The following is a 27,260-nucleotide window of genomic DNA, read 5'->3' on the forward strand; positions in this document are numbered from 1 at the left end:
TATTTTGGTTCGGTATTTTCGATATTTGATTTCTTAAAATGGTATACTAATACCGTACCTAATTAAATTCGTATGGTTCGATTTTTCTCCTTTCGATTTCGGTTTATTCGATTCGGTGACTTCGATTTATTTGGTTTGAATACTAACTAGTGCATAGAGATTTCGGTTTATTCGATTCGGTGACTTCGATTTATTTGGTTTGAATACTAACTAGTGCATAGAGCCGTAGACCGTAATATTCTTAATTAAAGTATTCAAACGAACAAAACTGAAAACGTTTGTTGACAAAAGTTTTGTCCAAAACGAGCAAATATCAACCAATAGAGAGAGAAATGTACATAAAGAAATAAATTTGATCATTAGAAATGTTTTGTTACTTGCATAGAGTTAATTGATGAACTTAGAGAATAAAGAAAAGTATAATTGTAGATTTTTTATATTTATATTATAATTAATAATATGTGTATTGTGTAGTATAATATATATTCTGGTATGGTATCAGTATTTTGGTATTTCATTTTAAAATACCAAATATCATACCTAATATCAATTTTTTTTTAAAAACTTATACTAAATACCATACCGAATACCAAATAACAAAGTTTTAGGTTTCTGCATGGTAATTCGATATTTATCAAATTATGCACAACCCTATTTAAATCTATCTCAATCCTTCATTATATGTAATAAAATAAAAGTAAAAACATAATTTAAGCAATATGTAAATGTGTCTGTGTATAATAGTAAAAATATATTAGAAGTTCTCCATATGTTAATTGGCCTATAAATTTATGATAAGGCTAAAAGATTCATATAGAAGCATAGAACCAAAGTAAAAACTTATTATATGACTAAAACATACTTTAATGACCAAAAAGTTAAAAAACAAAATAGAATCCATTGCAAGACAATCCATCTTGCTTGAGTTGCAATCTAATTATAATTACAATTGGGTATCCTAGTTGTTGATGAAAACATTATGAATGAACATAATATAGTAAATAATTATACAAAAGATGAATATCAGTTTGTGTCTTGAAAATTACCGCATCAGATTTCAAGAAGTGCATGACAGTCAAGTTAAAGACTCGAACAAATTCAATTTAAGACAACTCGACACTCACAATCTTCATTACACAAAATATAGCAATTTTTCAATAAGGATAAACAGCTGCAAAATTCGTTTACTCGTATGAGTATTTCTTTTAACTTTGTGAGGAGAAAAAAAGAGGAGAAAAGTACCTATAGAAGTAAATAGAAACAACAAAATTTATAAGTTATAGCAGCACGTTACTTTATAAAATATGAAAAACAAAAAGAACCAAACTGCACCTTATCAACACCAAAGACATCAAACACTATTCACCATAATTTTCAGATGACATTAACTATTTTACCACCTGCAATTTGGCCCCATTTCCCAGCCACAACAAAGGGCACCCCGGTGCACTAAGCTCTCGCTATGCACGGGTTCCGGGAATGGCCGGACCACAAGGGTCTATCGTACGCAACCTTACCATACATTTCTGCAAGAGGCTATTTCCACGGCTCGAACCCGTGAACTTCTGATCACATGACAACAACTTTACCGGTTACGCCAAGGCTCCCCTTCTTCCCGAGCCACAAGCTCAAACCTAATATATAAATCCCCTTATGACATGTGATATTCTCTACTGTGTCTCATCTATCAGAAAGTTTTAGCACCCTTCATACCATTGTACTTAAGCCCAACTCACAGACTCAAAAGATCAGTCCTTTATGATATTGTCTAATCATCCAATTATGAATTAATTAATTCATAGTTCTAATTATCAATCCAACTAGGAACCGTTGCAGTGAACTATAGCTGAAGAATAAGCAGTGCATTACTCGAAGCAATTAGTATATAAGACTAGACTATCAATAAGTAGAAGAGAGAGGAGGAGGAAGGGGGGAATGAAACAAGTAAGCTCAAAGCTTTGGTAAATACATTTTGAAACCAAACAACTGGCAAGCAATAGATAAACTAAGAAGAATAAGAGGTTGTAACATGATAATGGAAAAAAGGAAAAGTGCCTTCGATCATATATAAGCAAATACTAAGTAAGTAGTTTTAGAGAGATCAAGCTTTCTGTAAAAGCGAATCCTTTTTGAAAGCTATCAGCTCGAGGCCACAATCCAAATGGTCCTCTGGACGTCCTAAATGACTGCCCGTCAAAACCCATGGACCAGAATTGGACTTCACCATCCGCAAACCTATATTTTGGTACGACTTTATAAATCCGGGGATCTCCTACAGTAAACAATGCATCCCAATATTTATTGCCACCATAGTCTTTCAATACCCATAACTTAAAAGTATTCTCCCACAAAAAATCATAAGTAGAATAAACACAAAGCATTTCTTCCAATATTGAAACGCCAATATTAAGCAAAAATATTTGCTCTGGCAATGGTATCTCTCTGTATACTTCATTTGAAATATTAAATGAAACCACAAAATAATTTCTTGAAATACCGACCCAATGAAATGCCCCATGTACAAATGCCAAAGAATGCGTACCAAACAACTCATTGCGAATGTCACGAGGATGTTTATCAATTTTTCTCCACGAACCACTTTTCAGCGCAAGAATTTCACTAGGTACTTTGCGACCATTCTCTTTCTTCTCGTCAACCTTAAAAATCTTATAGTCACGGCTAGTTGAGTCATAACCCAATCCCAAACAAGCAACTCCCTTCGGTGGAAATTCTGGATCAGGAAGTACTATTGATTCTCCTGTGGAGGGGTTCCATAGCACAAGTATGTGGTGCTTATCAACAGTACTATCACAAACCTCAATAATAGCCAAGCCATCATAACAACAAGAAATTGAGCAATACCACAGTTTAGAGTCTGAAGGGCAATCAAGTTTTCGTACATCCTCAGCCCGTTGAACCAACGTTAAGGGACAACAATATACGGAATATATACCATCCTCAGGGCACAACTGGCAAATGAGAAATTTTTGGAAATTTTCATCATTCTTGGCATGTTTGAGATGCTTCATCTTAAAGTAAGGCCCGGAGATCAATGTTTTCCAAAAATTCGAAACACATTTGAATCGAAGAAGAGACTGCACATGTAACCTGTTGAGGATGTCCATAAGTATTTCCTCTTGAAAGTGAACTTCCATTGCCTGGATAGAACAAGAAAGTGCTATCAGTCAATTTATTTTTAAAGTATTCAAATAATAGACAAATTCAGTATTTACCAAGAGTTTAGAAACACTGCAACCATGTTCAGCTAAATTTTCTCACTAGGTCTAACATATTTTACCAATTTAATTCTAAATTAAACATGGAAAATACACCTTTTAGCCATAGCAATCAACACACATAGAATCTAAGTCCAACCAACAAACCCCGATGAATAAACTCAATTGGTACACCCTCAACTCACCTGATCAACGATATTTCAAATTCATTATATTTTTAAAGCTAAGGGCTTTATATCTACTATTTTTTATAATTTTAGTGAAATTTTTACACTTAAATATATACCGCGCGCCGAAAGTACTATATTCAGATGAACCTAGTGCTTTCAAGTTGCATTGGCCCCTGGGTTAATGGAGGCAAAAAAGAGAAATAAATCTTCTTATATGCCTAAATTTTGGTGAGCAAAGTTAAGGCGTAAAAACATGGACGAATAATCACATGAACCTAATAGTTTTTGCCGGACTTTGTATATGTATTATGAAATCAACTGAATATTGATAAATATTTGAATTTGAATCGAGTATAGGAACCATAAACTTCAAATTCAAAATCCGTCTAGTTACTGTTGTTATACAAAAAAACAGAGCAGAAGGAAATAAATACCTTTGCGAATATGATTGAGAGGTACTGATTTCTTCTTCTGTTGGCGATTTGCCCTTTGTGTCCTATTTGGAGAATTTGAATGGTAGGGTTTATCTTCTTCTTCTCCTAATTTAGCTTTGATTGAAAAGTTTTCGTCTTTTTTTGGAGCTTTATTTGAACTTGAACGCTGTGTTATTTTTATATTGCCGAAGGAGTGCGCGGTTAGGCCGGTTCAAGTTGTTTTTATCTTTTAACTATTTTTTTTCTTTTTTAGATATGATTGGTAATTTCTTTTTTCCCTTTTAGCCAATGGTAATTTTTATTCGAATTCTAAAATCATTGGCATAACAACAGTTATCTAATATTTGTGTTGATTTCAGTTTCTTAACTTTTAAAAAGAAATAAAAAATTCTTTGTTCAAATACGTAAAGAATAAAAAACATAATGCATTTCATTTTTTGTTTCCTTTGAAATAAAATTCAATAGAAATGTGTTCAAAACATATAAAAAAATGTTCTCTGTCTTTTAAAAAAAAAAAAAAAAAAATTCAAAAAGCAATTCCTTTTGTGATTTTTGTCATTAAAATAAGTAAACGCAAGAAAACATAATTTCACTTTAAATAAGAGAATGTGAAACTAAACAAAAAAATAATTTAATTTGACAAAAGGTATAAAAATTGAATGTCAATAGTAAGTCGATAAAAGCATTATGAATGAACAATAGTAGTAAATAAGTATACCTAAAATGAAAAAAAAAATATGTCTTGAAAATTACATGATCGAATTTCAAGAAGTGTCCGGCAGTAAAGTAGAAGACTATGTTGCCCAAACTCTCCGAAAATATTGTACGATGTGTGTCATATCCTCCAAAAGTAATGTATTTTAGAAGGATCCGACATGGATACAACGTTATTTTAGAGAATTCACGCAACATAACTCAAAGATAACAATTTTTCAAGGCAGAATGCATCGACAACTCCTTAAAGTTGCTCACACTTTTTACTTAGATACTTTATCTTACGTTTATTTCATTTAAACAATTTAGCTAGGTTTTTATTGTGTCATATAAACACAAAATTGATAGCCAACCAAACACAAAATATGCGTGTAATTCACACACCATGGTGACAAATACAATGGGGACACGTGGACTTAACTTAAACAAATAAAAAAAAGTTTTTCTAAAAAGAGGAAAAAGTATAGAAAAATGGAGGACCTGTGTTGACCGTCGGCCGCCACCTGCAGGAACTTTCAATTGCTTGGAAACCGTAGGATTTGTTAAATATATTCTACTCTTACAAAACTTAGAGCATGAGGATGCCAAGAAAAATCCAATTATATAATCCATGACATGAGGAATTACTTCATGTATTTATAACTGTCGGCCATTGGCCAAATCACCATAATTGATTGAAGCAACTAAGCACGGGAGTTGGTCAAGTTGATCGTTGATATTCATAAGTGACGATTAGATGATACGCACTATACATAATTAGAAAGAGAATAAGCAAAACCTAAGAAGCAAATATACAGAATTGCTTCTGAACAGTTTAAGCTTAATGGAAAAGAAGAAGAAGAATGGAAGAAGAACCGAGAGAGATAAGATAGATTCTTATTTGTTAAAATATTCAAATAAAATGTACAATTAAATCCACTGCTTATGCATACGCGAGCAGTTGGGAAGAGAAAAGGAATCTGAAAGTTAGTTATAACTAACTCCTTTATAGTTGTACCCGAAGTCACATGCAACACGTGACCTTAACTAACCAATTGTTACAATGATTAAATCTTCAACTAAAATACTAATTGGCTTCAACTAAAATACGAATTAGCAACTAAAATAGCTAATCTGAAAATCTAACTAGGTTAATCATATCAATACTCCCCCTTGAGACAATCCTTGTCCTCTAGGATTGAAATCGAGAAATTTTTAGCAAAATGACTCATAATCTTCCTATGTGCAGTCCTCTTCAGCAGCATGGAGCCATTTAACCAATAGTTGAGATTCAAGTTTGACATTCTTTTTTATCAACCTCCTATCAATGATTGCTTCAGGGACCATTAGAACATGACCTGCCTCTAAGTGAACTATAGGCAGTGTGACAACAATTGTATGTGATTCCAATTTCTTCTTGAGTTGAGACACATGAAAAGTGGGATGAATCTTAGAATCCTTAAGTAAGTTCAGAGTGTAAGCCACGGCTCCTACCCTTACAAGGATTTGAAATGGACCAAAGAACTTAGCAGATAGTTTTTGAAAATTGTGGGACTTTAGAGACAGTTGCCTGTAAAGTTGCAGCTTAATGTGCACCCAATCTCCTACAGAGAAGGATCTGTCAGCTTAATGTACACCCAATCTCCTACAAAGAAGGATCTGTCAGTTCTTCCTTGTTAGCCTAAGTTTTCATTCTGTTTTGAGCTCTTTGTAGGTGGAATTTGAGGCACCTTAGTGTTGATTCTCTAGTTTATAGGCTTCTATCCACAAGATAAAGTTGTGAGTCAAAGGCCATGTAAGGCAGTAGAGGGGGTGGTTTCTGGCCATACAATAATAACAACAAGCCTAATAATTTCTCACAAGTGAGATCTGAACATAGACAACCTCATATGGAGTCATGCTAATAGCAAAGTGAAAGGTAGTGTTGTACCACCATTCAGCTAGTGATAACCACCGGGGCCACTCCTTTGGCTTCTCAAAGGTCATACACCTCAAGTAACACCCCAAACATTTGTTGACCATCTCTATCTGTCCCTCGATTTGTGGGTGGTAGGAGGTGGAAGTCAAGAGAGACATCTTCTGTAGTTTAAATAATTCCTTCCATAATTTACTACTAAAAATAGCACCTCTATAAGAGACAACAGTTTCAGGCATTCCATGCAGCTTGAATACACCATCCATGAGCAGCTGTGCAACATCCAATGGTGAGTAAGGATGCTTGAGAGCCATAAAGTGAGCTGACTTGCTTAGCCTATCCACCACAACAAAGATTGCTTCCTTGCCAGCTGCCTTGGGAAGACCTTCAATGAAGTGCATAGAAATATCTTTCCAAATCCTGTTAGGGATAGCAAAGGTTTTAGCAAGCCAGGGTAGGCAATATTTTCACCTTTACACTTCTGACAGACATCACAACATCTAATATAGGAATACACATCTTGTTTCATCTTTTTCCAGTAAAATTCTTGTTTGAGCCTCTGCAAAGTTGATGTAATATCAGAGTGACCACCATTTGGACTGTCATGATAGAAAGATATCAAATCTTTCCTAAGTTCCGATACATTGCCAACCATCATCTTGCCCTTTCTGCTTAGGATACCACCTTGATACTTATAATATGGTTAGGAGTTTTTGATTGCTTGGATGGATTGAACTAGCTGTTGCAGCTTAACATCTTGGTTTCATGAGTCTTTGACAACTTCCAATAACTGAGATTGCACACTAGAAATGCTGAATAGTTGAATAGGCTCCTGCTTTCTAGACAAAGCATCTATAACTATATTATATTTTCCCTTCTTATAAGAAATAGTGTAGTCATAACCAAGTAATTTCACTAGCCATTTTTGTTGACTAAGAATAGTGATCTTTTGTTCCAGCAAATACTTCAAGTTGTGGTAATCAGTTTTGATAGTAAATTGCCTTCCCAATAGATATGGCCTCCACTTTTGCACAGCAGTAACAAGTGCTAACATTTCCCTCTCATAGACTGAAATGGCCTTGTTCCTGTCAGACAGACCTTGGCTAAAGAATGCTATAGGTTTGTTGTGGTGAGTCAACACAGCACCAATTCCACTACGTAAAGCATATATTTCCACCACAAACTCTTTGGAAAAGTCTGGAAGAGCTAAGACATGAGCTGAATTAATTGCTCTTTTGAGCTCCTCAAAGGCATGTGCAGTTGCATCATTCCACTTGAAGATGTCCCTCTTAAGCAGATAGGGATGGCAAACGGGGCGGTGCGAGTTTTAGCTTGGGCGGGCGCGGGTGCATGGCAGGTTGAGGTAATTTTTAATAAACTAATGTGGGGCAGGTTGCGAGTTTACGCGAGTTTAAGCAATTTTTCTATACATTTATGCCTCTATAGTCATCTCAGCGCTTCATCTTCTCAACCATGCCTAAACATATAATTACAGATAAGTATATCCACTTCACAATATTTGATGCCAAAAACTCACGTTTCTAAAATCAATGACAAGAAAATTGAACAAATGGAAGTGAAAATCATAGAATGTTGATAAACCAAATTCAAGATTCCAGCACTATATTTCATTGGAATTAATATATCGTGAATGATAAGATACAGAGGTGGAGAAAAGGGGATGGTAATATAGAGAGAGTTAATATCAATAGAAACAGTAATAATATAAAATACTAAGGGGTGATTTGCGATTTTTACAATGAGCAACAAAAACTTAGTTTTTCCTAATTGACGAATTCAGTACATGATCAACAAAAGATCTTGTATTTATTTTTATTAAACTGAAAATTTCATCAAAAATCTAAAAAAAAAAGTAACAAAATAAAGAAAAAAACTTATGTGGGGTGGGGCGGGGCAGGGCAGGACGGGGCTGGTGGATGCGGGTGTTGGTGTGGGGCGGGTGAACGCGGGTGAAAATGCTATGCGGGGCGGGTTAAAATCCTTGCGGGGTTGTCCCGCAACCGCACCACATCGTTTGCCATCCCTATCAGCAGATCATTGAGTGGTCTTGCAATGATGCAAAATAACTTGGATAAATCTTCTGTAGTATCCAACTAATCCGAGGAATCCCCTGAAAATTTTGAGAGTGGTTGGTTGAGGCCAGCTGACTACAGACTCCACCTTTTGTCTGTCCATGGAGACCCCTTCTTCAGAGATCACATGACCTAAATAATCAATTTGTCTGACCCCAACGGTACACTTACTCTTCTTTACAAACAAAACATTGGTTCTCAAGATGTTGAAAGCCTCTTTTAAGTGAATCATATGGTCTTGCCAGTTGGGGTTGTAGATGAGAATATCACCAAAGAAGACTAAGATGAACTTCCTCAAGTGAGAATGAAAGATCTTATTCATAAAACTTTGAAAAGTTGAAGGAGCATTAATTAAGCCAAATGGCATAATAGTGAACTCATAATGACCATGATGTGTTTTGAATGTTATCTTGGGAATATCAGGCTCAAACATTCTAATTTGATGGTAGCCAGACCTGAGGTCTAGCTTGGAAAAATACTTAGCACTATGGAGCTCATCTAGCAACTCTTTAATCACAGGGATAGGAAACTTATCCTTCACAATGTGGTTGTTCAGTTCTCTATAGTCCACACACATCCTCCAAGAGCCATCCTTCCTTTTCACCATTACAATGGTTGAAGAGTAAGGGCTGGTATTTGGTATTATCACCCCTGATTCCAACATCTCATCTATCATCTTCTCAATCTCATCCTTTTGTACTGCATGGTATCTGTAGGGTCTGATATTGACAGGTGAAGTGCCATCCTTTAGTGTAATTTTGTGGTCATGGTCCTGGAGTGGAGGTAACTCCTTAGGTACTTTAAATAAATCTTCATATTGTTGCAGAATAGTTTGCAACTCCTGCATATCCTCTGGCAGACCAGTGTGTCCATTCATTGAAAACAAACTGGCACCAACTTCAACTTCATCTTGCTATTCACCCTTAAAAATTCCTACAGATATCATGCAAAGTTCAGCTGGTTTAGCTAGTAATTTCTCCATGCTATGTTGCTAAATCATTTTAACAGCAGCTGGTTGCATTCCCCTCAATGATATCTTATGTCCTAAGACACTAAACTCCATTTTAAGTTTCTTGAAATTCCACATAATATCACCCAAGGTGATCAACCATTGTATCCCTAGAACCATGTTGCACCCTCCAATAGGCAGGATGAGCATATCAGAATCAAATGTAACCCCTTGTATTTTCCAGTTCAACTTCTTACACACATAATGGCTTTGCATCTTTTTTCCACCAACTACAGATACATCAAAGGGTGCTATGGCAATCAAGACACACCCTAATTTCTTAGTAGTATTGAGATCCAAAAAGTTATGGGTGCTGTCAGTATAAATCAACACATGAATAACCTTGCCTTTGACAGATACTATGACTCTCATGCATCTAAAGTCATCCAAGGCATTCATAGCATGAACTGAGACATGAGGAAGAATTGAGCCTTACATCAGTCTCAAATCCGTGGCCAACCATTGTTAAGAACTCATCAGGTTCTAGTATTACATCCTCATCCTCTAACTCTCTTATTTCTTCACAACTTTTCTCTATTTTCTTAGAAAACAACTGCCTTCTATTCTTACAAACATGACCATAGGTGTATTTCTCATCACAGTTGAAACATAATCCCTTACTTCTCCTTTCATCAATTTCAGTAGGTGTTAATAGTTTAGCATATTTAAAGTTTGGTTTAACATTTGGGTTGCTATTTGGTTTGGACAGGGGATTGCTATGAGTGGTTCTTTGGGATCTAGGAAAGTTTTGGGATTGTTTAGCAAGCTGGGAGGATCCAAAAGAAAAGGTAGGAACATGAGGACCAAATTTGTTATTAGTTCTGGGATTCTGAGGGGAAGGGTTAGAAAAAATTTATTTCTGAACAATTAGAGTTTGTTCTTGAATTCTAGTTAAGCTTACAACTTTAGCTAAAGATCTAGGGCCTAGCATTTTGACAGCTAACCTAATCTCTGGTTTAAGCCCCCTTACAAAATAACTCACAACATAATCTTCAGAAAGTTCTACTCTTGTAAGTAATCATCAAAATCATCTACATAATCTTGGACAGTAGTTACCTGATGAAGTTCCTTGAAGTAACCCATTGGGTCATCGAATAGTTCTGACCCAAATCTCGCATACAATTGTCTGACATATTCACCCCATCTTGGCCATTCCTTTGTGACCCTATGCTACATATAGGACTGATGCCACTGTAAGGCCTTCACTTCTAGTTTGCAGGAAGCCAATTTCACCTTAGCATCCTCAGGTGTTTCATCCACATCAAAGAACTGTTCACAACGGTAGAGCCAATCCTTCAACCTATAGCCATCAAATTTTAGGAAATCAACTTGGTAGTTTCGAGCTGTTATTTGATAGTGGCCATCTAGGTTATTAACCCTATACCCATTCTCCAGGAACATCATTATTATCCACATGGTTTTCTCAATTAACAGGAAGGTTTTGAACTATTGGAGGGTTCAAATCCCTGTCATTAATCTCTTGATTTCTTCCATCTCCTGTGCAACCTTTGCATCTACTGTTTGCTGCAGATCTGCGATAGAACCAGCCACACCTTCTATCGCTCCCTTCAAAGAATCAACCTCTCTTCGTAACTCTTGCATACGAGTGTTGTGATCACCCATGGTAGCAGGTTGGTGGAACACTACTCTGATACCAACGATACGCACTATATAGAATTAGAAAGAGAATAAGCAAAACATAAGAAGCAAATGTGCAAAATTGCTTCTGAATAGTTTGAGCTTAATGGAGAAGAAGAAGAAGAATAATAATGGAAGAAGAACTGAGAGAGATAACAGATATTCTTATTGGTTAAATTCTTTGAATGAAATGTACAATTAAATCCATTGCTTACGTATATGCAAATAGTTGGGAAGAGAAAAGGAATCCGGAAGTTAGTTATAACTAACTTCTTCATAGTTGTACCAGAAGTCACATGCTGCACGTTGTCGCGCCCCTTTTTCTCGCGAAATCGGGTTTTGACGTTGAAAACTCTTTTAGAAGGAGGAAGGGTTATTAAAAGATAGAGTCGCCACCAAACAGATTAAGGTGTGTTAGGGCACCTATTGCAAATGACTCGGGTTTACTAGTTTGCGTCACCAAAGATCGGGTAAGGACTCAAATTACCTCGAGGAGAAGCTGTTAGGCACTCCTCGAGGTCCATAATGGTGGGTCTCGGACGAACTCAAATCATGTGAATTAGTCTAAGAGAGAAGAAAAAAAAAACAGTAGATAAAGAAAGAATTATTTTAACAGGAATAAGGGGTCCTAAGTTTTTTTAGCCTAAATGATCACCCCGTGCGACATAAATAATACTTCGTAACTCCCTCAAGACGGGGTGTTACTCATATTATTCAGCGGGTACAGACTATCATCTCATGCTATCTGATTACTATCTTTAAGTTGTTTACCTAAAGCGCTCTATTTGATTCTAAGTCATACCCTATGCGTGCACTACCCGTCCCATGCCTATGGTCCAGGAGGCATTTGGACCTCTATTTCAGGGTAGGTCTAGACCTTAATTTAGGTTGCTCAAAAGGAGAAAACTAGGCGACATACAAAAATAGTTAGGACTTTCAAATAGAAACAAGTATGAGCTCAAGTTACCCTCCGAATTTAGATATCAAATGCAAGCCAAACTGATTAGCACTAACAGGTTTTATTAATTGCAAAATCGCAGAATCCTATAGGCAGGATCTCTATGTGATACTGAACGAATACGCAGACAGTTATACGCAAAAGCTAGTTTCTTAATACGATTACCAAGACCTACATAAATTTGCCTACTGATTTTTAGCATAATGAGATTAAACCTACTAACATGGTATCTAGGTGTTTCACGCGATAATAAATAGTGGCAAGTCACAGAAACGTATCCAAAATTACTTGGTTTAATCCTATAGGCATGCTTTCTAGTGAGGGCAACAACACAGTATTTGGAAACTCATGAATAAACGGGCAGAAATTAACTTGGTTCGAACCTATAGGTATGTTTTCTACAGTTTGATCAAGTTTTAGATTCTATAGGCATAATTTCTACAATTTGAACAGAACAATATGTAAACATGAATTTGCACACATATTGGATCACACCATTTTCTATAAGCATGATATCTAGCAGAACATGATTGAACCAAGCATTGAACCTATGGCCATGGTTGCTAGCACATAATGACTGAACATAATAAGGCACCTATAAGCATGATTGCTAACATACAATATTTAAAAATACAGTACTGAACCTATAGGCAGGATTTCTACCCAACCTTGTTGCAAATGTAAAATAAGAACCCCTTCCCATTTCACTAACACCCCAGAATTATTATTACAAATAATTATTACATACCAAAATTTAATGTAATGAATTACAGAATAAGTATAACTATAGGGAGCCTACAACAGGGCCAAATACAGCTGGACAGGCCAGGCCTTCCACTCAAAATAGCTCCAAAGTCCATGTTCATAGATACAAAATAACCAGTTGTTGAGTGATTCACCCATATATCAAGGCTGAGCATACAAAACCCAAATCCCTAGTGTGTCAGAGTTCCCAAGGGCTTCAAGAACCCAGGGCAGTGCTCACACTAGAGAGATTGATCATAAACAATTCAAGGAAAGATCAGGGACCAGGTCCTAGTGTGTCAGAGTTCACAAAGGGTATCACATGGACCCTGAGCAGTGCTCACACTAGGGAGGTCAAAAGACAGAACTTAAATAGCATTGGCTTTCATCCGGCTCAGAATAAGAATTCTAAAGGACCATATAGTAAAGGAATAGAAAGGAGTAGAATGAATTAGGGAATCCACTTAAGGACAAAGTCACTATATTGAACATATACAAACAGATAGTAGACATGCTTAATCCTAAGCAGACTTAATCAAGTTTTAGGGAAATAAGTTCAGTCACATGCTAACAAGACAAGTTATACAACATATTCATAGTGATAACAGAGGATCCAGATTAGGCTAAGTGCAAACACTAGTGTCATAGGAAGGAATCACATTAATTAGCACTAGATCAGGACATGTTAAAAGCTAATTAAGGCAGTTATTAGAGGTGTCAAAATATGATGAAAACAAAATCAAACAGGTCACATTATAGCAGGTTCAACAAACAGACTTATAATTCTGTTAATGCATACATCTATACATGGTTAACTAGTCCACATGAAAAAGGTATGAGAGCATGTGTACAAACAGGTTCATAACAAACTTAACTTCAAGAGATAGTCATCAATGACATAAAGTTTAAACAGAATCTATCTAATCAACTCAAAATAAGTTTAAGCATGTCTCAAACCATAATGTAATAACATCTAGGATAGCATAGGTTAATTGAACTAACACATTAAAAGAAATCAAAATGAAACAGCAAGGGGTCTAATAACTCACCAGTTGAGATGAAACAAGGGAGAAAAGGATCCAACGGTGTACCAAACAGAAGCAAGAACTCGGAAATTTCTGGCCTTGGCTTTCAGCCGGCCAGGAATCAGAATACAAAACAGTATTACTTAATAGTGGAAACAGACAGCTTTAGTTCTTAGTAGTTAAAGATTTTTCGAGCTTTTTTCCTTAAAAACTTTTTTCAAAGGGGAGTGGGGAGGGGTTTAAATAGTGTAGAGATTAGAACATAAACATGAAAATAGTTAATTTAAACACCAAAAAGGGCAAGTATTTAAATCAGTAAAGTTGAAACCCTAAATTTTAGGTAAAAATATACAAAATCGGAAGAAAAATAAGGCAAAGCATCACATAATGCATACAATGAACATAGACAGGAAATTATTCAAAAGAAGCACAGTATCGAACCAGATTTGGTTTAATTAAATATCTGAAACCCTAATTTAGGGTAAGTAAAAACAATCGACAAAAATAGACAGATTCACACATAATAGGGTAACTAATGACGAAATAATGCTAAAAATCAAAGCTTGAACCGGTTTTGATTCGAATCAAAAGAGAATATGAAAACCCTAACCTTAGGGTTAAGTGCGAATCTGCGAGATACGAACAAATCGGGCTCACATGGTACAAATAAACGTATATGGACCTAATATCGTCCAGATTCAAGAGGTGAAAATCGATTAGGACAGAATCACAGTGGGGTACTTGCCATGTTTAGGCAAGTACTAAGTTATTCCATAAAATATCACAAAATAAAGGAAATATCTCGATATGGTAGGTAAATGGAAAGAAAATCCCCTTATAGACGGGATTGGGGGGGGGGGAGTTTTGGAGAGGCGGCGAGATTAGAGTTCATTAGAGGAGGGGAAGTGAGGCGACGGGTTTTGGAAAATGAGGGTTAGAGTAGAGAGGAGGGGATATATGGAAAGTGAGGGGTCGTTTATGAGCCGTTGATCATTTGTGATCAACGGTTGAGATTTAGGCAAGGTTGGGTCGGGTTTAATTGAGTGGGTAAGGATATTGGGCTAGGGTATTGGGCTTAGGTAATTGGGCTGGTTTGGGTAGTTTTAGGTTTGAAATTAATTGTAGAATTAGGGCCAGATTTTAAATACCCAATTTAATAAATAAATAATTTATAAAAAATATATATATATATATATCATTTGTGTATAAAAATGATTAAAAACTATTATTTAACACTATAAAAATATAAAAGGTTATTTTTTGCATAAATAATGTAATTATAAGTACATATGGGCTATTATTGCAAAATATGCAATTTAGCCTTTAAAAATGCAAATGTAATTATAACGAATGTACTAAAAATATCTAAAACATAATATGAGTGTAAATAATAAGTTTAGCTGATTAAATCATTACAAAAATAATTTGGAGGATAATTATTGGATATTTATATAATAAAATGCAGAAATAAATTAATTTAAAGCCTTTTAAAAATTATGAAAAATACTTGTGCATGCTTGTAAATCAAATGATGATGCATATGCACTATTTTAAAAGTATATATATATATATATATATATATATATATATATAAGAGTGAAAAATTAAATATCAACACATGTGACCTTAACTAACCAGCTATTACAATGATTAAATCTTCAACTAAAATACAAATTGGCTTCAACTAAAATACGTATTAGCAACTACAATAACTAATCTGGAAATTTAACTGGACCAACTCATATCATTAGATTGAAACAAAATGAATATAAAAGAAGGAAATCAAAAGCTTTCAGATCTGAAAATTCGAGGAAGAAGAAACAAAATATGATAGAAATGCTACTTTTCCGGCCACAATTGCAACGGCCAATTGGATCTTAAAAACGAGAAAAAAATGAATAGTTTGTGGTGGTTGTGTCACGACCCAAAATTCCGCCACATACGTCGTGATAACACTTAGTCTGTAGGACTAGGTAAGCCGATTATAATAACAATTCAAGCCATATTTTTTTATATATATATAAACCAACAACGGAAATAATTACAAATATAACAACCTCCCAAGACTGGTAATACTGAGTCACGAACTCTAATTGAATACATGAAATGATCTCAATGACCGAATACTCAATACTGTTTGATTAATAATTAAGTACAATAAAATGGAAAAACTTCAAGGGACTGCGACGACCAAACAACTCTACCTTGAATTCTTGCGATTACACTTTAACTCTGTCCGAGTCCGATAGCTCCAATACCTGGCTCTGCACAAAAATGTGCAGAAATATAGTATGAGTATACTACGGTCGATACCTAGTAAGTATCAAGACTAACCTCAGTGGAGTAGTGACGAGATACAGTCGAGACACTCACTAGTCTAATAACCTGTGCAATATAGTATACAAAAATAATAGGAAATCTTCAGTGATATACACAACAGGGCAACAATAATCAACCAGTGATATACACAGCAGGGCGACAAGAACACCATAAATATTGCGCAACAAATAATGAATACAAGTACAACCAATTAATCAAGTCCTTCCAATATAAATCTTTAGCCTATATGTTTTCAAATAGAAATCTTCACGATATAATACTTTCAAATAAATCTCTTTCAAATCTCTTTCTAATATAATTCATTCAAATAATTATCTTTCAAATAAATCTCTTTCGAATAAAAGTCACCCTGTGATACAGCATTTCAAAATCATAAAATACGGGTCTCAACCCACTTTCATATTTCCACGGAACCTCGTGCTAATTTTTTTATCACAACCGCACGGACAACTCACGTGCCAAATATCATAATCATTTAACCACGACACCTCATGCCCACATTTTATATCACAACTGCACGGACAATTCACGTGCCAATATCATCATTATTTACTCACGTCACTTCGTGCCCACATTTCATATCACAACTGCTCGGACAGTCCACGTGCTAATATCATCATTATTTACCCACGGCACCTCGTGCCCACATTTTATTTCATAATCTGCCTGGCAATAACCACATGCTCCCAATTTCAACATCGATCAGACTATTATCAATTTACCAACAACAAGACAAATTGTACAAGGTATAAAAATAAACACAAAGAAAATCATAACATCACATGAAAATTACCGACGCAATAACCACACATCATCACATATCATCCTTGACAATAGCCACCTTTATCTCTCATATAGCCACCCTTATCACTCCTATAATAGCCTCTCTTATCCCTCCGTCCTGACAATATCAATAGCCACCCTTATCGCTCCTATAGCCATTCTTATCGCTCCGCCCAGACAATATCCCAACACACATAACAACAGTGAAATGTCACTCTTATACCCACATAATATCAACAGTTAAATGCCAACCTTATATCCTCAAAATAATAACTCAAATAACACAACAATTTACACGGAATATTATCACGGCAACATAATAAAATCAATTCATATCACAATTTGCCCAATGGCCACAACCAATTCCAAAGATATAACAAAGTCAATTAATTTCACAACAAATAACCCAAGGCCCCACACAATGTGTATAAAACCTCAAAACAACAACAAAGATGGAAAATACTCAGTATAGGGCAATGCCTTCATTAATCCAAATTCTTGATAATTATATAACGCTTCGGTTTAAACTTATTTCATTAATTATTTACAGATGAAAAATCCATAATATAATTATTTCCGGAAAATATCAAATCACCAAACTCACGGAATTCACATAAATATACAAGCAATAACCACATCAAATTGTCATATAAAAATAAATTCAACAAATGCGAATTGAGGCATGGCAAATATATGATTTAATAAATGCCAACAATTATCCAATTTACTACACAATATGCCTAAGACTTTAACCCAATCAATTTTGCACATATAAGTCCGAGTACGTACTCGTCACCTCGCGTACACGGCTTTTCACATTTCACAAATGGCACATAAGACTCGATACCTAAGGGGTAATTCCCCCACTCAAAATTAGGCAAGATACTTACCTCAAATCACGCTATCTCAATCCAATAGTAGACATTTTCCTCGATTATCCAACTCCGAATGGTTCGAATCTAGCTAAAAATAATTTAATACAGTCAACACAAATTATAGGAATCAATCCCATATGAAAATATTAAATTTTTCAATAAAATCCGAAATTAACTCAAAAATCGGTCGTGGGGCCTACATCTCAGAATCCGACGAAAGTTACGAAATATGAATGTCCATTCAACCACGAGTCTAACCATACCAAAATTACTAAATTCCGACATCAACTCGACCCCCAAATCTTCAATTAAAGTCTTTGAAGATTTCTATTATTTTCAACCTAATCTTTGCTCATTTGAACTCAATAATCTTTTCACAAACCTTATTGGTACGTGTATGTATAAATAATACTCTTACACCCAATAATCATACTCTCAATCACCCATCTTTACCCAGAAATGGCATTCAATATCCCATTATAACTTCAAATAAAACTCTTAAACATGCTACCCATACTCCAATATGACATATATATGAAGCTCAAGTGAAGGAATTACCTCTTTTTGGTATTCTTGAAGATTCAATCCATTTCCTATGAATTTGATCCATAATAATATTAATGTTATCACTAAATGATATTATATAATCATCCTTGTGCCAAAACAACTTACCTTGAAGTGTATCCTTGGTGGAAGAGCTCATCCTTCTCTCTAGAAATCAATTCAAGTTGAAGAACTAATATTTTCTCTCTCTAAATCCCTTGTTTCAGCCCCTTTAAAATTCCCCTTGAAGCTGCGTAGGCTACACACAAAGGCTACGCTGGGTAGACTTCTATCCCCCTTCAGTTGGAAGCCACTCGATTTGCCTACGCAATGGTGTGTAGGCTACGCTACTATGCTGCGTAGGCTACACAAGGCTCGCATAGCTGTCAGCTACCATTTAGTAAAAAGGTAATAACATTTCATAGGAATCTCCAAATGACAAACGGTTTGAATAATTAGAAACTAGACACATAGACCTTTCTTTTGATAGGTTATACACCATATAACTCTTCATATATTGAGAGTTATGCTCGTTTGAATTTAGGTCTTGTGCGAACACACTTAAAACTTTACCCCATCGTATAATTTCCAACTTGACTTAGCCTTGGGACTCTTCTTAGACCATAAACCATTCTTAATGCACCTCATATATATATATATATATATATATATTATTATGATAAATTGATATCATTCATAGTATTAGTCTTGCTCATACCCGAATTAATATAATTAGTACCTGCCAATCTTCTTAATGGTCCTAAAACACTTCGAAATTTTTTTCCGGGTGTTCCAAGTTGCGAGAATGGTGGTGTGCCCAGATTTGAAGGTGAATCGTGTGAACAAATTAAAAAATTAAAAGAATAGTTGATCGGAAAAATTTCCGACAGAAGCTATTAAGTTTCCGGCTAGAAGTATGTTGAGTTTGCTTTATTGGATGAGTTCACGCGCTTGATAAATGTGAGAAACATTTAGGTTGTCATGTCAGCACTTTAAAGTATTCAAATGGAAGAGACTTAAAATAGAGTGTTTAAGTAAAAAGTGTGAACAATTTTAAAGGGTTGTCGATGTATTTTATCATTTTTCAATATAGCAAACATGAATAAGCAGCTACAAATTCGTTTGTTTTTACTTTTTATTTTGTGATAGGAAAAAAAGAAAGGAGAAAAGAACACGTAGTATTAAATAGAAACAATAAATTTTACTCCTATAAGTTATAGCAGCACATGTTGCTTTATTAAACAAATGCGACTTATCAAAACCAGAAACATCAAAGACCATTCACCATAATTTTCAGATGACCAAACAGAATAATATTCTACATACAGTTTCTTTGAGCAATTAAGAAAATATCATATGCAGGAAATGTTGGAATTATTTTAAGAAACATGGGCAAATATCATATGCAATTAAAAAAATGTCATATGGCAAATATCTTAAGAAAACAACGAGACTAGAAATAAAGTAACTTAATCAATACAATGCATTTGAACTATCTTTTGTGCAAATTTCAATTATTATGCTAGGGAACATTGGACGAACAAGTTCGATCCCCGATGATATGAGAAGCAATGCACTTTTCACTTTCCCACATTCATAAAATTTTCATTGAGAAATAATCAAGTGCACCTAATCTCAGAAACATGTTATGCACCAAGCAGGGGCATAAGCACGAACTTTGGTAAGCGATATCAAGATGTGAACAAATAACTTAATCACTCTAATGACAAGCGGTGTTATACTTAATATTTATACTCAATATCATAACTAGTAAAAAAATTTGAAGAAGCGGTATCACGGGACACCACTTAAGACTTGGTATATATGCCCCTGGTACCAGACCATAATACTACCTAACCTTACAACATAACAAAGTTTTCTATTATGTGGCACCAATGCTGGCCGGAGGTAGTGAGTATCCCATGAAATTAGTCGAGGTGTACGCAAATTGGGCTAGAAACCATAATTATTAAACAAAAACGAGTTTGCTATTTATGGATAAACCCAAAACTCAAACAACTGGGACATCCCAGTTTCAAGTAAACTTTAACTATTTTACCACCTGCAGTTTGACCCCATTTTCTCATCCACAAGAAACCTAATCTATAATCTTCTTACGACATGTAATTTTCTCTCTACTGTGTCTCATCTCAAAAACTTGTCGGGTCCTCACACACTCACGCAAGTATACGTGGTCGTCAAGTAATAAAGTAGTGAATAAAGTATCGTTCCCACGAAGACTTATGATTAACTTTTGACTAATTCAAACTCGAATAGCTTATTGATTCAAGATATTTCTAACAAAATATATAATTTTCTAAATTACTACCTAAAGACTATCAAATAATGAATTGCTAAGAAATAAACACAACACTTAAATAGTTTTGAATAACAATCAATAGGATATACTATTCCAGCGTCACGGGTCATCTAACATTCATGTTGCATTCTTGGTTTAAAATAACTAAATGATTTATCGGAATTGTTGATTCACAGAGTTAATTTCACTTGTAAGAATCTGTCGAGTTCTTACAAACCTATTCAAGTTAACTTAATACCTATATGTCTATGGAATTAAGTTTAACAAGAACGCATTTACAATTCCTGTATTGCAACCGAGTAAGGCAATTAGGTATATCTCTATCCTAATCGCGAATCCGTTCCCCGATGCCCGGGTATGAGAACTTACTCTATTTACTTCTATATGCAATCTAGGGTTCCCACTTTCGAGTTCAACTCTAGATTCGTAGATAGTATTTCACTGTTAGCTACTCAGCAAAATAATTAAAAATAGAATTAAATAAGCAACCCAATATGATAAACTCAACGTAGTCAAATTAAACTTCAAAAATCAACATTCATGTATACCCATGACCCTAGAACAATAGGATTCTTAGCCACTCATATTCAGGCAATCACCCAAAATTTCATAAGAGTGCATAAGAATCAATAAAAGAAAGAGAGAATAAGAACTCCAGACGAATTCTGTGGTTTTTGAACTTGGTTGTAGCTTCTGTCTTCTTCAATCTTCCTCCCCGCCGTCCAAAAAAAAAAGCGTTTTTAAGCTTTATATATTGCCCAAAAAGTCGTGGGCTAGAGTTCTCCTAACCCTAGCCCAAATCGGCTTCAGGGGTTGATGCTAAGGTGGATGCGACGCATCCACCTCGTCCTCCATTTCTTAACTTTGCATGTGAGGGTGGATGCGACGCATCCACCTTCTCTTCTACTTCCCAATTTTGCATGCGAGGGTGGATGCGATGCATCCACCCTTCTCTTCTACTTCCCAGTTTCGGATGCTATGGCAGACGCTATGGGCCGACTTCACTGCTAAGGGTACACGAAAGATGATGTTTTTCTAGGTTGGATGCGACGCATCCAACCCTTCTTCCTCTGGCTAGACCACCTTTTCTTCATATTTTGCACTCCAAACACCTTAAATCGTTACACATAACTTAATTAGTCATAAAACCAATAATTAAACCATGTTGGGAATTTTAAAGATCAAATAACATCAAGAAGTGGTTAAAATATGGGTAAAGTAACATCAACACATATCGAAATATGCCAAACATCACTACCCCACACTTAAACCTTTGTTCGTCCTCGAACAAACCATCCTCTAGTAGACGAAACAAAATTAAGCTCTTATCATTCAAAGCACACTGCACCTATGACCGTGGTTATTTGCAACAATTCAGCTTTAGGCTATGCATCACATACCCTTCCCTTTACTTATGCCCTTCTTCAAAAATATTCAAACAAGTCAACATGCTCATAACAATCCTAGCCTCAATGTACGACTCATTGTCACAATATATTCGTGGCTTGAACACCCAACATCCTAGAGAAGTCTAATAATGTTACCTATCCCTCTTGAAACCATGTGCCCTCACAAAAACAAAGAAAGTCAAATCAATCCACACATTCGAATCTCATGCTCATATATCAACGAAAATCGCTCACTCTCACAAAAGAAGTCACATGCATGTAATTGGTACCATAAGCGTGCCCTTAATGTAAATCTCTACTAATGTAAGCTCGCTCGATCTAAAATCAATTAGGACTTTTTTATGGTTGTAATGTGGGCTAAGGGACGGGTAGTATATATTTTAGGAATAGTGACTCAACCTCCCAAGCACTTTAACACATCACCAAATAACTTAAGCGCAAATTCTTCAACCCCACTTCAAGTTCACAAATAATATCACCCCAACAATATTTCCTCTTTCTTTAAGCACTACTTTAATTCATACCCACTAGCAAGAACAAGACAACAATTTATTCAACAAAGCTTTCTCTTTTTTTTTTTTTTTTTCTTCTCAATTTCCGCTAGTGGTGTATTATTTTCCAAAATAAGTGCACCCTTCTTTCTTTCATTGGTTCCACTCAAAAGTCACCCCACACTTAGTCCCTTCTTACTTCTTTTAGTGCTCATCTAACAATTAAAGTGCTTTAAAAGGTAAAAGGATCAAAACAATGTCAATTAAGAATAAAAAGTGTATAGGCTTGTAATGTGGGTACCAAATAACAGGTCTACAGGCTCAAAAGGGTTAACTAGGGATTGATTTTATTTGTGATAAGCAATAAGCTCAAAAAGATCAAAGAAAGCGTAAAATCATTTTTTCAAACCGAGCATCACCTAAAATTTCGCTTCAACTCACATACCGGGCAAGTTCTAGACACAAGTACAATACATGGACTACACAAAAATTCTCACCACACATGGCACATGACTCATTAAGGACAGTCACATTCCGACTCTCAAACAATGCAAGTATTCACGAAGCCACGAGATATTAAACATTAAGCGCAAAGTGAACATAAGTCATGTAAACGAGACATAGGTATCACAAACATGCTATCCAATACATGAAGGCTTCATGATCAATTTCAAAACATAGGAGAGGCCCTACATATGCCAAAGCCTGACTATGCTACTATCAAACAAGTCAGTAGCCCCCTCGGAATCTCATATTTCTTCCTCCATTTATTTTCTAACTCTAATCTATTCTAAAAGTAAAAATTTCTACCCGGTTCAAAATACATCCCATGGAAAAGAATCGATGCACAAAGAAAAACCACAGGGGATTACTACTACCTACAAAGAAAATAAATAAATAAATATATATATATATATATATATATATATATATATATATATATTTTATTTTTTTATTTATTAACTACGAGAATAAACTGAGAGTTACTCCATATAGATGAATTTACTGCTATTATATGCCATTAAACCAGTGAATATTTTAGTACATTCATCCATACAACAAAATATGAATAGCCCCCACCCCACACTTAGGACTGTGCGTTGTCCCCAATGCACACAAACAAGGTAGAGTAGGGTGAGAAGAACTCCCTCAAGTCAAGGTGGAGGGCTCTTCCGCAGTCTGTGGAAGAGCATCTGCATCCATAGCTTCCATCAGGATCCCCTTCGGCCTTTCAACATCATCTTCACGCATAGGGAGAGCTGTCATTGTCCTATCATCAACAACTGGAGCTGATTCTGTAGCAGGTATTACAGGGACTTCAGTAGGCCTGTTGTGTGGAGCCTCAGTGACTATAGGAGGAACAAGAGTGGATGGTCCGGTAGTGGATGATGCAATCAGCTGTGAGATGTCTGTACCTGCACATTGAACCAGAGCTCTGAGGAGTAATGATATCTCCTTCATCATCGTGGCCTGCTCGGTCTGAACTCGGCTTAGATCCGCACGAGTCTATCTCAACTCATCCCTGGTGGCACTGAACTCGACACGAGTCGCTATCAGCTCAACTCTGTTCTCTTGCATATCTGCTTGCATCTGCTCAAATAATTGTTGAATGGTGAGCTTATAAGACCTTCCCTTGTTCGGCTCTAGAACATGAGTGACATCGTATGGTCCTGGAGCTTTAGCCTCAATGTCGTCATTCTCCTTGTCCCATAGTACTCCCATCTCTGTCAAGAAAGCTGATAGGGTATTAGCAAAGAACATCCTCCACTTGTAATTCATCCTGGTGCACTTCATTTGATCATGCATGATGGCTCCTAAGTTGAGCGGTATCCCCTCTAATAAAGCATATAATACTAGTGCGCGGTGACGAGGGACATCAGTTTTGTGTTGGCATGGCATCAGGCGGTTACCTATGAAATTTAGAGCCACACGTGCTAACGCACTCATGAATTCCTTGGCTATAGAATGGTACTCCATACTCCCATGCTTCCACTCTGCATCCTTCCTGGTAGGGCATAGGACAGACTTAATGTGTGCATAATCAGGTGTTTTGCATATGGAGTCAAACCTATCTGTAAGTGTGTGTGGCACCCTTAAGAAGTTATTCAGAGCTTCAGCTAACACATTAATATCTACCCCTCTTACTCGCACAATGTTGCCCTTGGTGTGACGCCAATTGGCGTAAAGCTCTCTAACAATGGTGAGGTTGGCTTTGCCGTGACCTTTCAAGATGGGTCCCCATTATTGCACCTCTCGAATTGATTTTAGAAACTCTGAGTACTTTTTCTTAAGTGTTCCGATGTTGATCGGCTTTTCCGGAATATACTTCTTTGAAAACAATATCTTCTTATAGGCTCGGAATGCCTTCTCATTAACAAAGTTTTTCTCCCAATCAACTCGGTCTATGGGTTCACCCTCGTCTTCATCACTCATGTCGGCATGTAGGAGGTCATTATCCGAATCGGATTCGGACTCAGATTCTGTAGTAATCTTCTCCTTCCCTTTATCAGTCGGATCACTCTTTTTGGAGGCTTTTCTTTGGTATGTCACAGGCTCTCTTATCTCTATTCCTTTGCTTGGTGTAATACCCTTCTTCACTGTTCTCCTGACTAATGTATCCTCTTCCTCTTGCTCTGAATCATCACTTAACTGCCTAGGCAGTAGTTCTATTTCCTTCTCCGTCCGCTTCTTTTTTCTCTGTGGATTTGGGCCACCTGCTGCCCTTCTGGTAGGCTTTTTGGGCGGTTGATTGTTACCATCTTTGTCTTGTTGCTTTGACGGTTTACTTGTTGCTGTCATTTTACAAATCTAAGTACCTGCAATGCAAAGAAATCAACAGTTAGCATATGAAACAGTGAAGTTCAGCTTTAAAGCCGTTGCAACAGCTTGCACTTCCAATTATTCGTAATTATAGCGTCCGCCATTCAATACTTCATGGAATTATAGCTCATGGCTTTCAGCAAGTATGTGATAACTCTCTTCAATTTTATACAAAAGCCTTGCGCTATATAGATATCGTTATGCTCAACATGAGGTCTATCCTAGCGACGCTCACTAACCACGGTCAATTTCACATAGCGCCTCACTCGACCCCACACCTATTCTCAAGCATATACCAATGTTGCTCGGTTACTCAGACTTCACCGACGCCTAAATTCTCCTCATGGACAATTCGTCGAACATGTGATATGCAACAAGTGTGCCTAGTTCATTCTATCAGTTGGGTAATGCGACTACCCTCCCAAAATTTGACGAGATGAAGGGAATTATAGTTTATCATCTCGCAACCAGTACAACTACCAAGAACGACAGCCCTAAACCCCAGGCTTTTACATGTATGATATTTGAAATTGCAAAACCTACTTGTTGCTACCATTGAGACAGAGAAGAGAGATGAATTAGGAGAGAAACCAAAGAAAGAACGAAGAAGATGATGCGTACCTATTGCGTTTGTATGCTTGCAAGTTGAATTAGAGAGATGTGTATGCGTTTGTATGCGTCGCAAGTTCAATTAACGAATTTGTATGCATTTGTATGCCTCAGTTTATTCTTAAGATGTGTTAAAATATATAGTACTTACCTGTGCGTGCGAGCTTAGACGCGACGTATCCCCTCTTTTTCCTTCAAAATTTGTTGGACGCGAAACGGACGCGATAGGCATACTTCACTGGCTTGAGCAATTGGCCCGTCAATTTTTATGCTGAGGGGATGCGACGCATCCCCTCTTTTTCCTTCAAAATTTGTTGGACGCGACACGGACGCGATAGGCAGACTTCACTGCCTTGAGCAATTGGCCCGTCAATTTTTTTCATGCTGAGGGGATGCGATGCATCCGCCTCGTTTTCCCATATCTGGAATTTACAAGATCTAATTCCTACAAAACAATGAACTAACTAACTTGGGTGGCCTCTTTACATACATACAAGATCTAATTCCTACAAAACAATGAACTAACTAACTTGGGTGGCCTCCCAAGAAACGCATGATTTAACGTCGCGGCACGACGCAACATGTTCTTCATGCCTCCACTAAATCCATCGTGGTCTTGTGACGTGAAATGTCACCACCCCAATAGTGTTTTACTCTTTGGCCATTTACCAAGAATGTCCCATTGGACCCCTTATCACACAATTCTATCGCACCATGAGGTTTCACACTAACCATTTCAAACGGACCCGACCATCGAGATTTAAGCTTTCCTGGAAAAAGCTTTAGCCTTGAATTAAACAGTAGAACTTCTTGACCTGGTTTAAACTCACGATGTTGGATATGCTTATCATGCCATCTTTTGGTCTTTTCTTTATACAATTTGGCATTTTCATACGCATGCAATCGAAACTCATCAAGCTCGTTGAGTTGTAGCAATCTCTTCTCACCGGCCAAGTCCATCTCCATATTTAGCTTTTTAATCGCCCAATATGCTTTGTGTTCAAGCTCGACGGGCAGATGGCAGGCCTTCCCATAAACCAACCTGTACGGAGAAGTGCCTATTGGGGTCTTGTACGCAGTGCGATATGCCCATAATGCGTCATCCAGCTTCCCGGCCCAGTCCTTTCTATTCATACTTACTGTCTTTTCCAAAAT

General features: G+C 36.4%; 3 protein-coding genes across 4 annotated transcripts; all 3 read right to left on the reverse strand.

Moving 5' to 3' along the window:
- Positions 1 to 1,919: 1,919 nt before the first annotated feature.
- On the reverse strand, positions 1,920 to 5,458 carry LOC104085683 (F-box protein CPR1-like). 2 transcript variants are annotated; one of them, XM_033653279.2, is made up of 2 exons: positions 5,035 to 5,458; positions 1,920 to 3,158 (listed from the first exon to the last, which is right to left on the reverse strand). In XM_033653279.2, exons 1-2 carry the CDS (start codon positions 5,164 to 5,166, stop codon positions 2,079 to 2,081), a joined length of 1,212 nt encoding a protein of 403 aa, XP_033509170.1. In that variant the 5' UTR covers positions 5,167 to 5,458; the 3' UTR covers positions 1,920 to 2,078. The 2 variants fall into 2 exon arrangements, with proteins under 2 accessions (XP_033509170.1, XP_009588071.1); XM_009589776.4 differs by lacking the exon at positions 5,035 to 5,458 and adding an exon at positions 3,841 to 4,280.
- Positions 5,459 to 5,772: 314 nt separating this feature from the next.
- Positions 5,773 to 7,106, reverse strand: LOC138893112 (uncharacterized). The gene is made up of 3 exons (XM_070176883.1): positions 6,964 to 7,106; positions 6,660 to 6,868; positions 5,773 to 6,137 (listed from the first exon to the last, which is right to left on the reverse strand). The coding sequence occupies exons 1-3, from the start codon at positions 7,104 to 7,106 to the stop codon at positions 5,773 to 5,775; spliced, it is 717 nt and encodes a 238-aa protein (XP_070032984.1).
- A 16,719-nt stretch (positions 7,107 to 23,825) lies between these two features.
- LOC138893113 (uncharacterized) lies at positions 23,826 to 25,475 on the reverse strand. The gene is made up of 2 exons (XM_070176884.1): positions 25,091 to 25,475; positions 23,826 to 24,091 (listed from the first exon to the last, which is right to left on the reverse strand). Exons 1-2 carry the CDS (start codon positions 25,473 to 25,475, stop codon positions 23,826 to 23,828), a joined length of 651 nt encoding a protein of 216 aa, XP_070032985.1.
- Between the last annotated feature and the right edge of the window lie 1,785 nt (positions 25,476 to 27,260).

Source organism: Nicotiana tomentosiformis, chromosome 5 (genome assembly GCF_000390325.3).
Source record: "Nicotiana tomentosiformis chromosome 5, ASM39032v3, whole genome shotgun sequence".
In the NCBI taxonomy this organism is placed as follows: domain Eukaryota; kingdom Viridiplantae; phylum Streptophyta; class Magnoliopsida; order Solanales; family Solanaceae; genus Nicotiana; species Nicotiana tomentosiformis.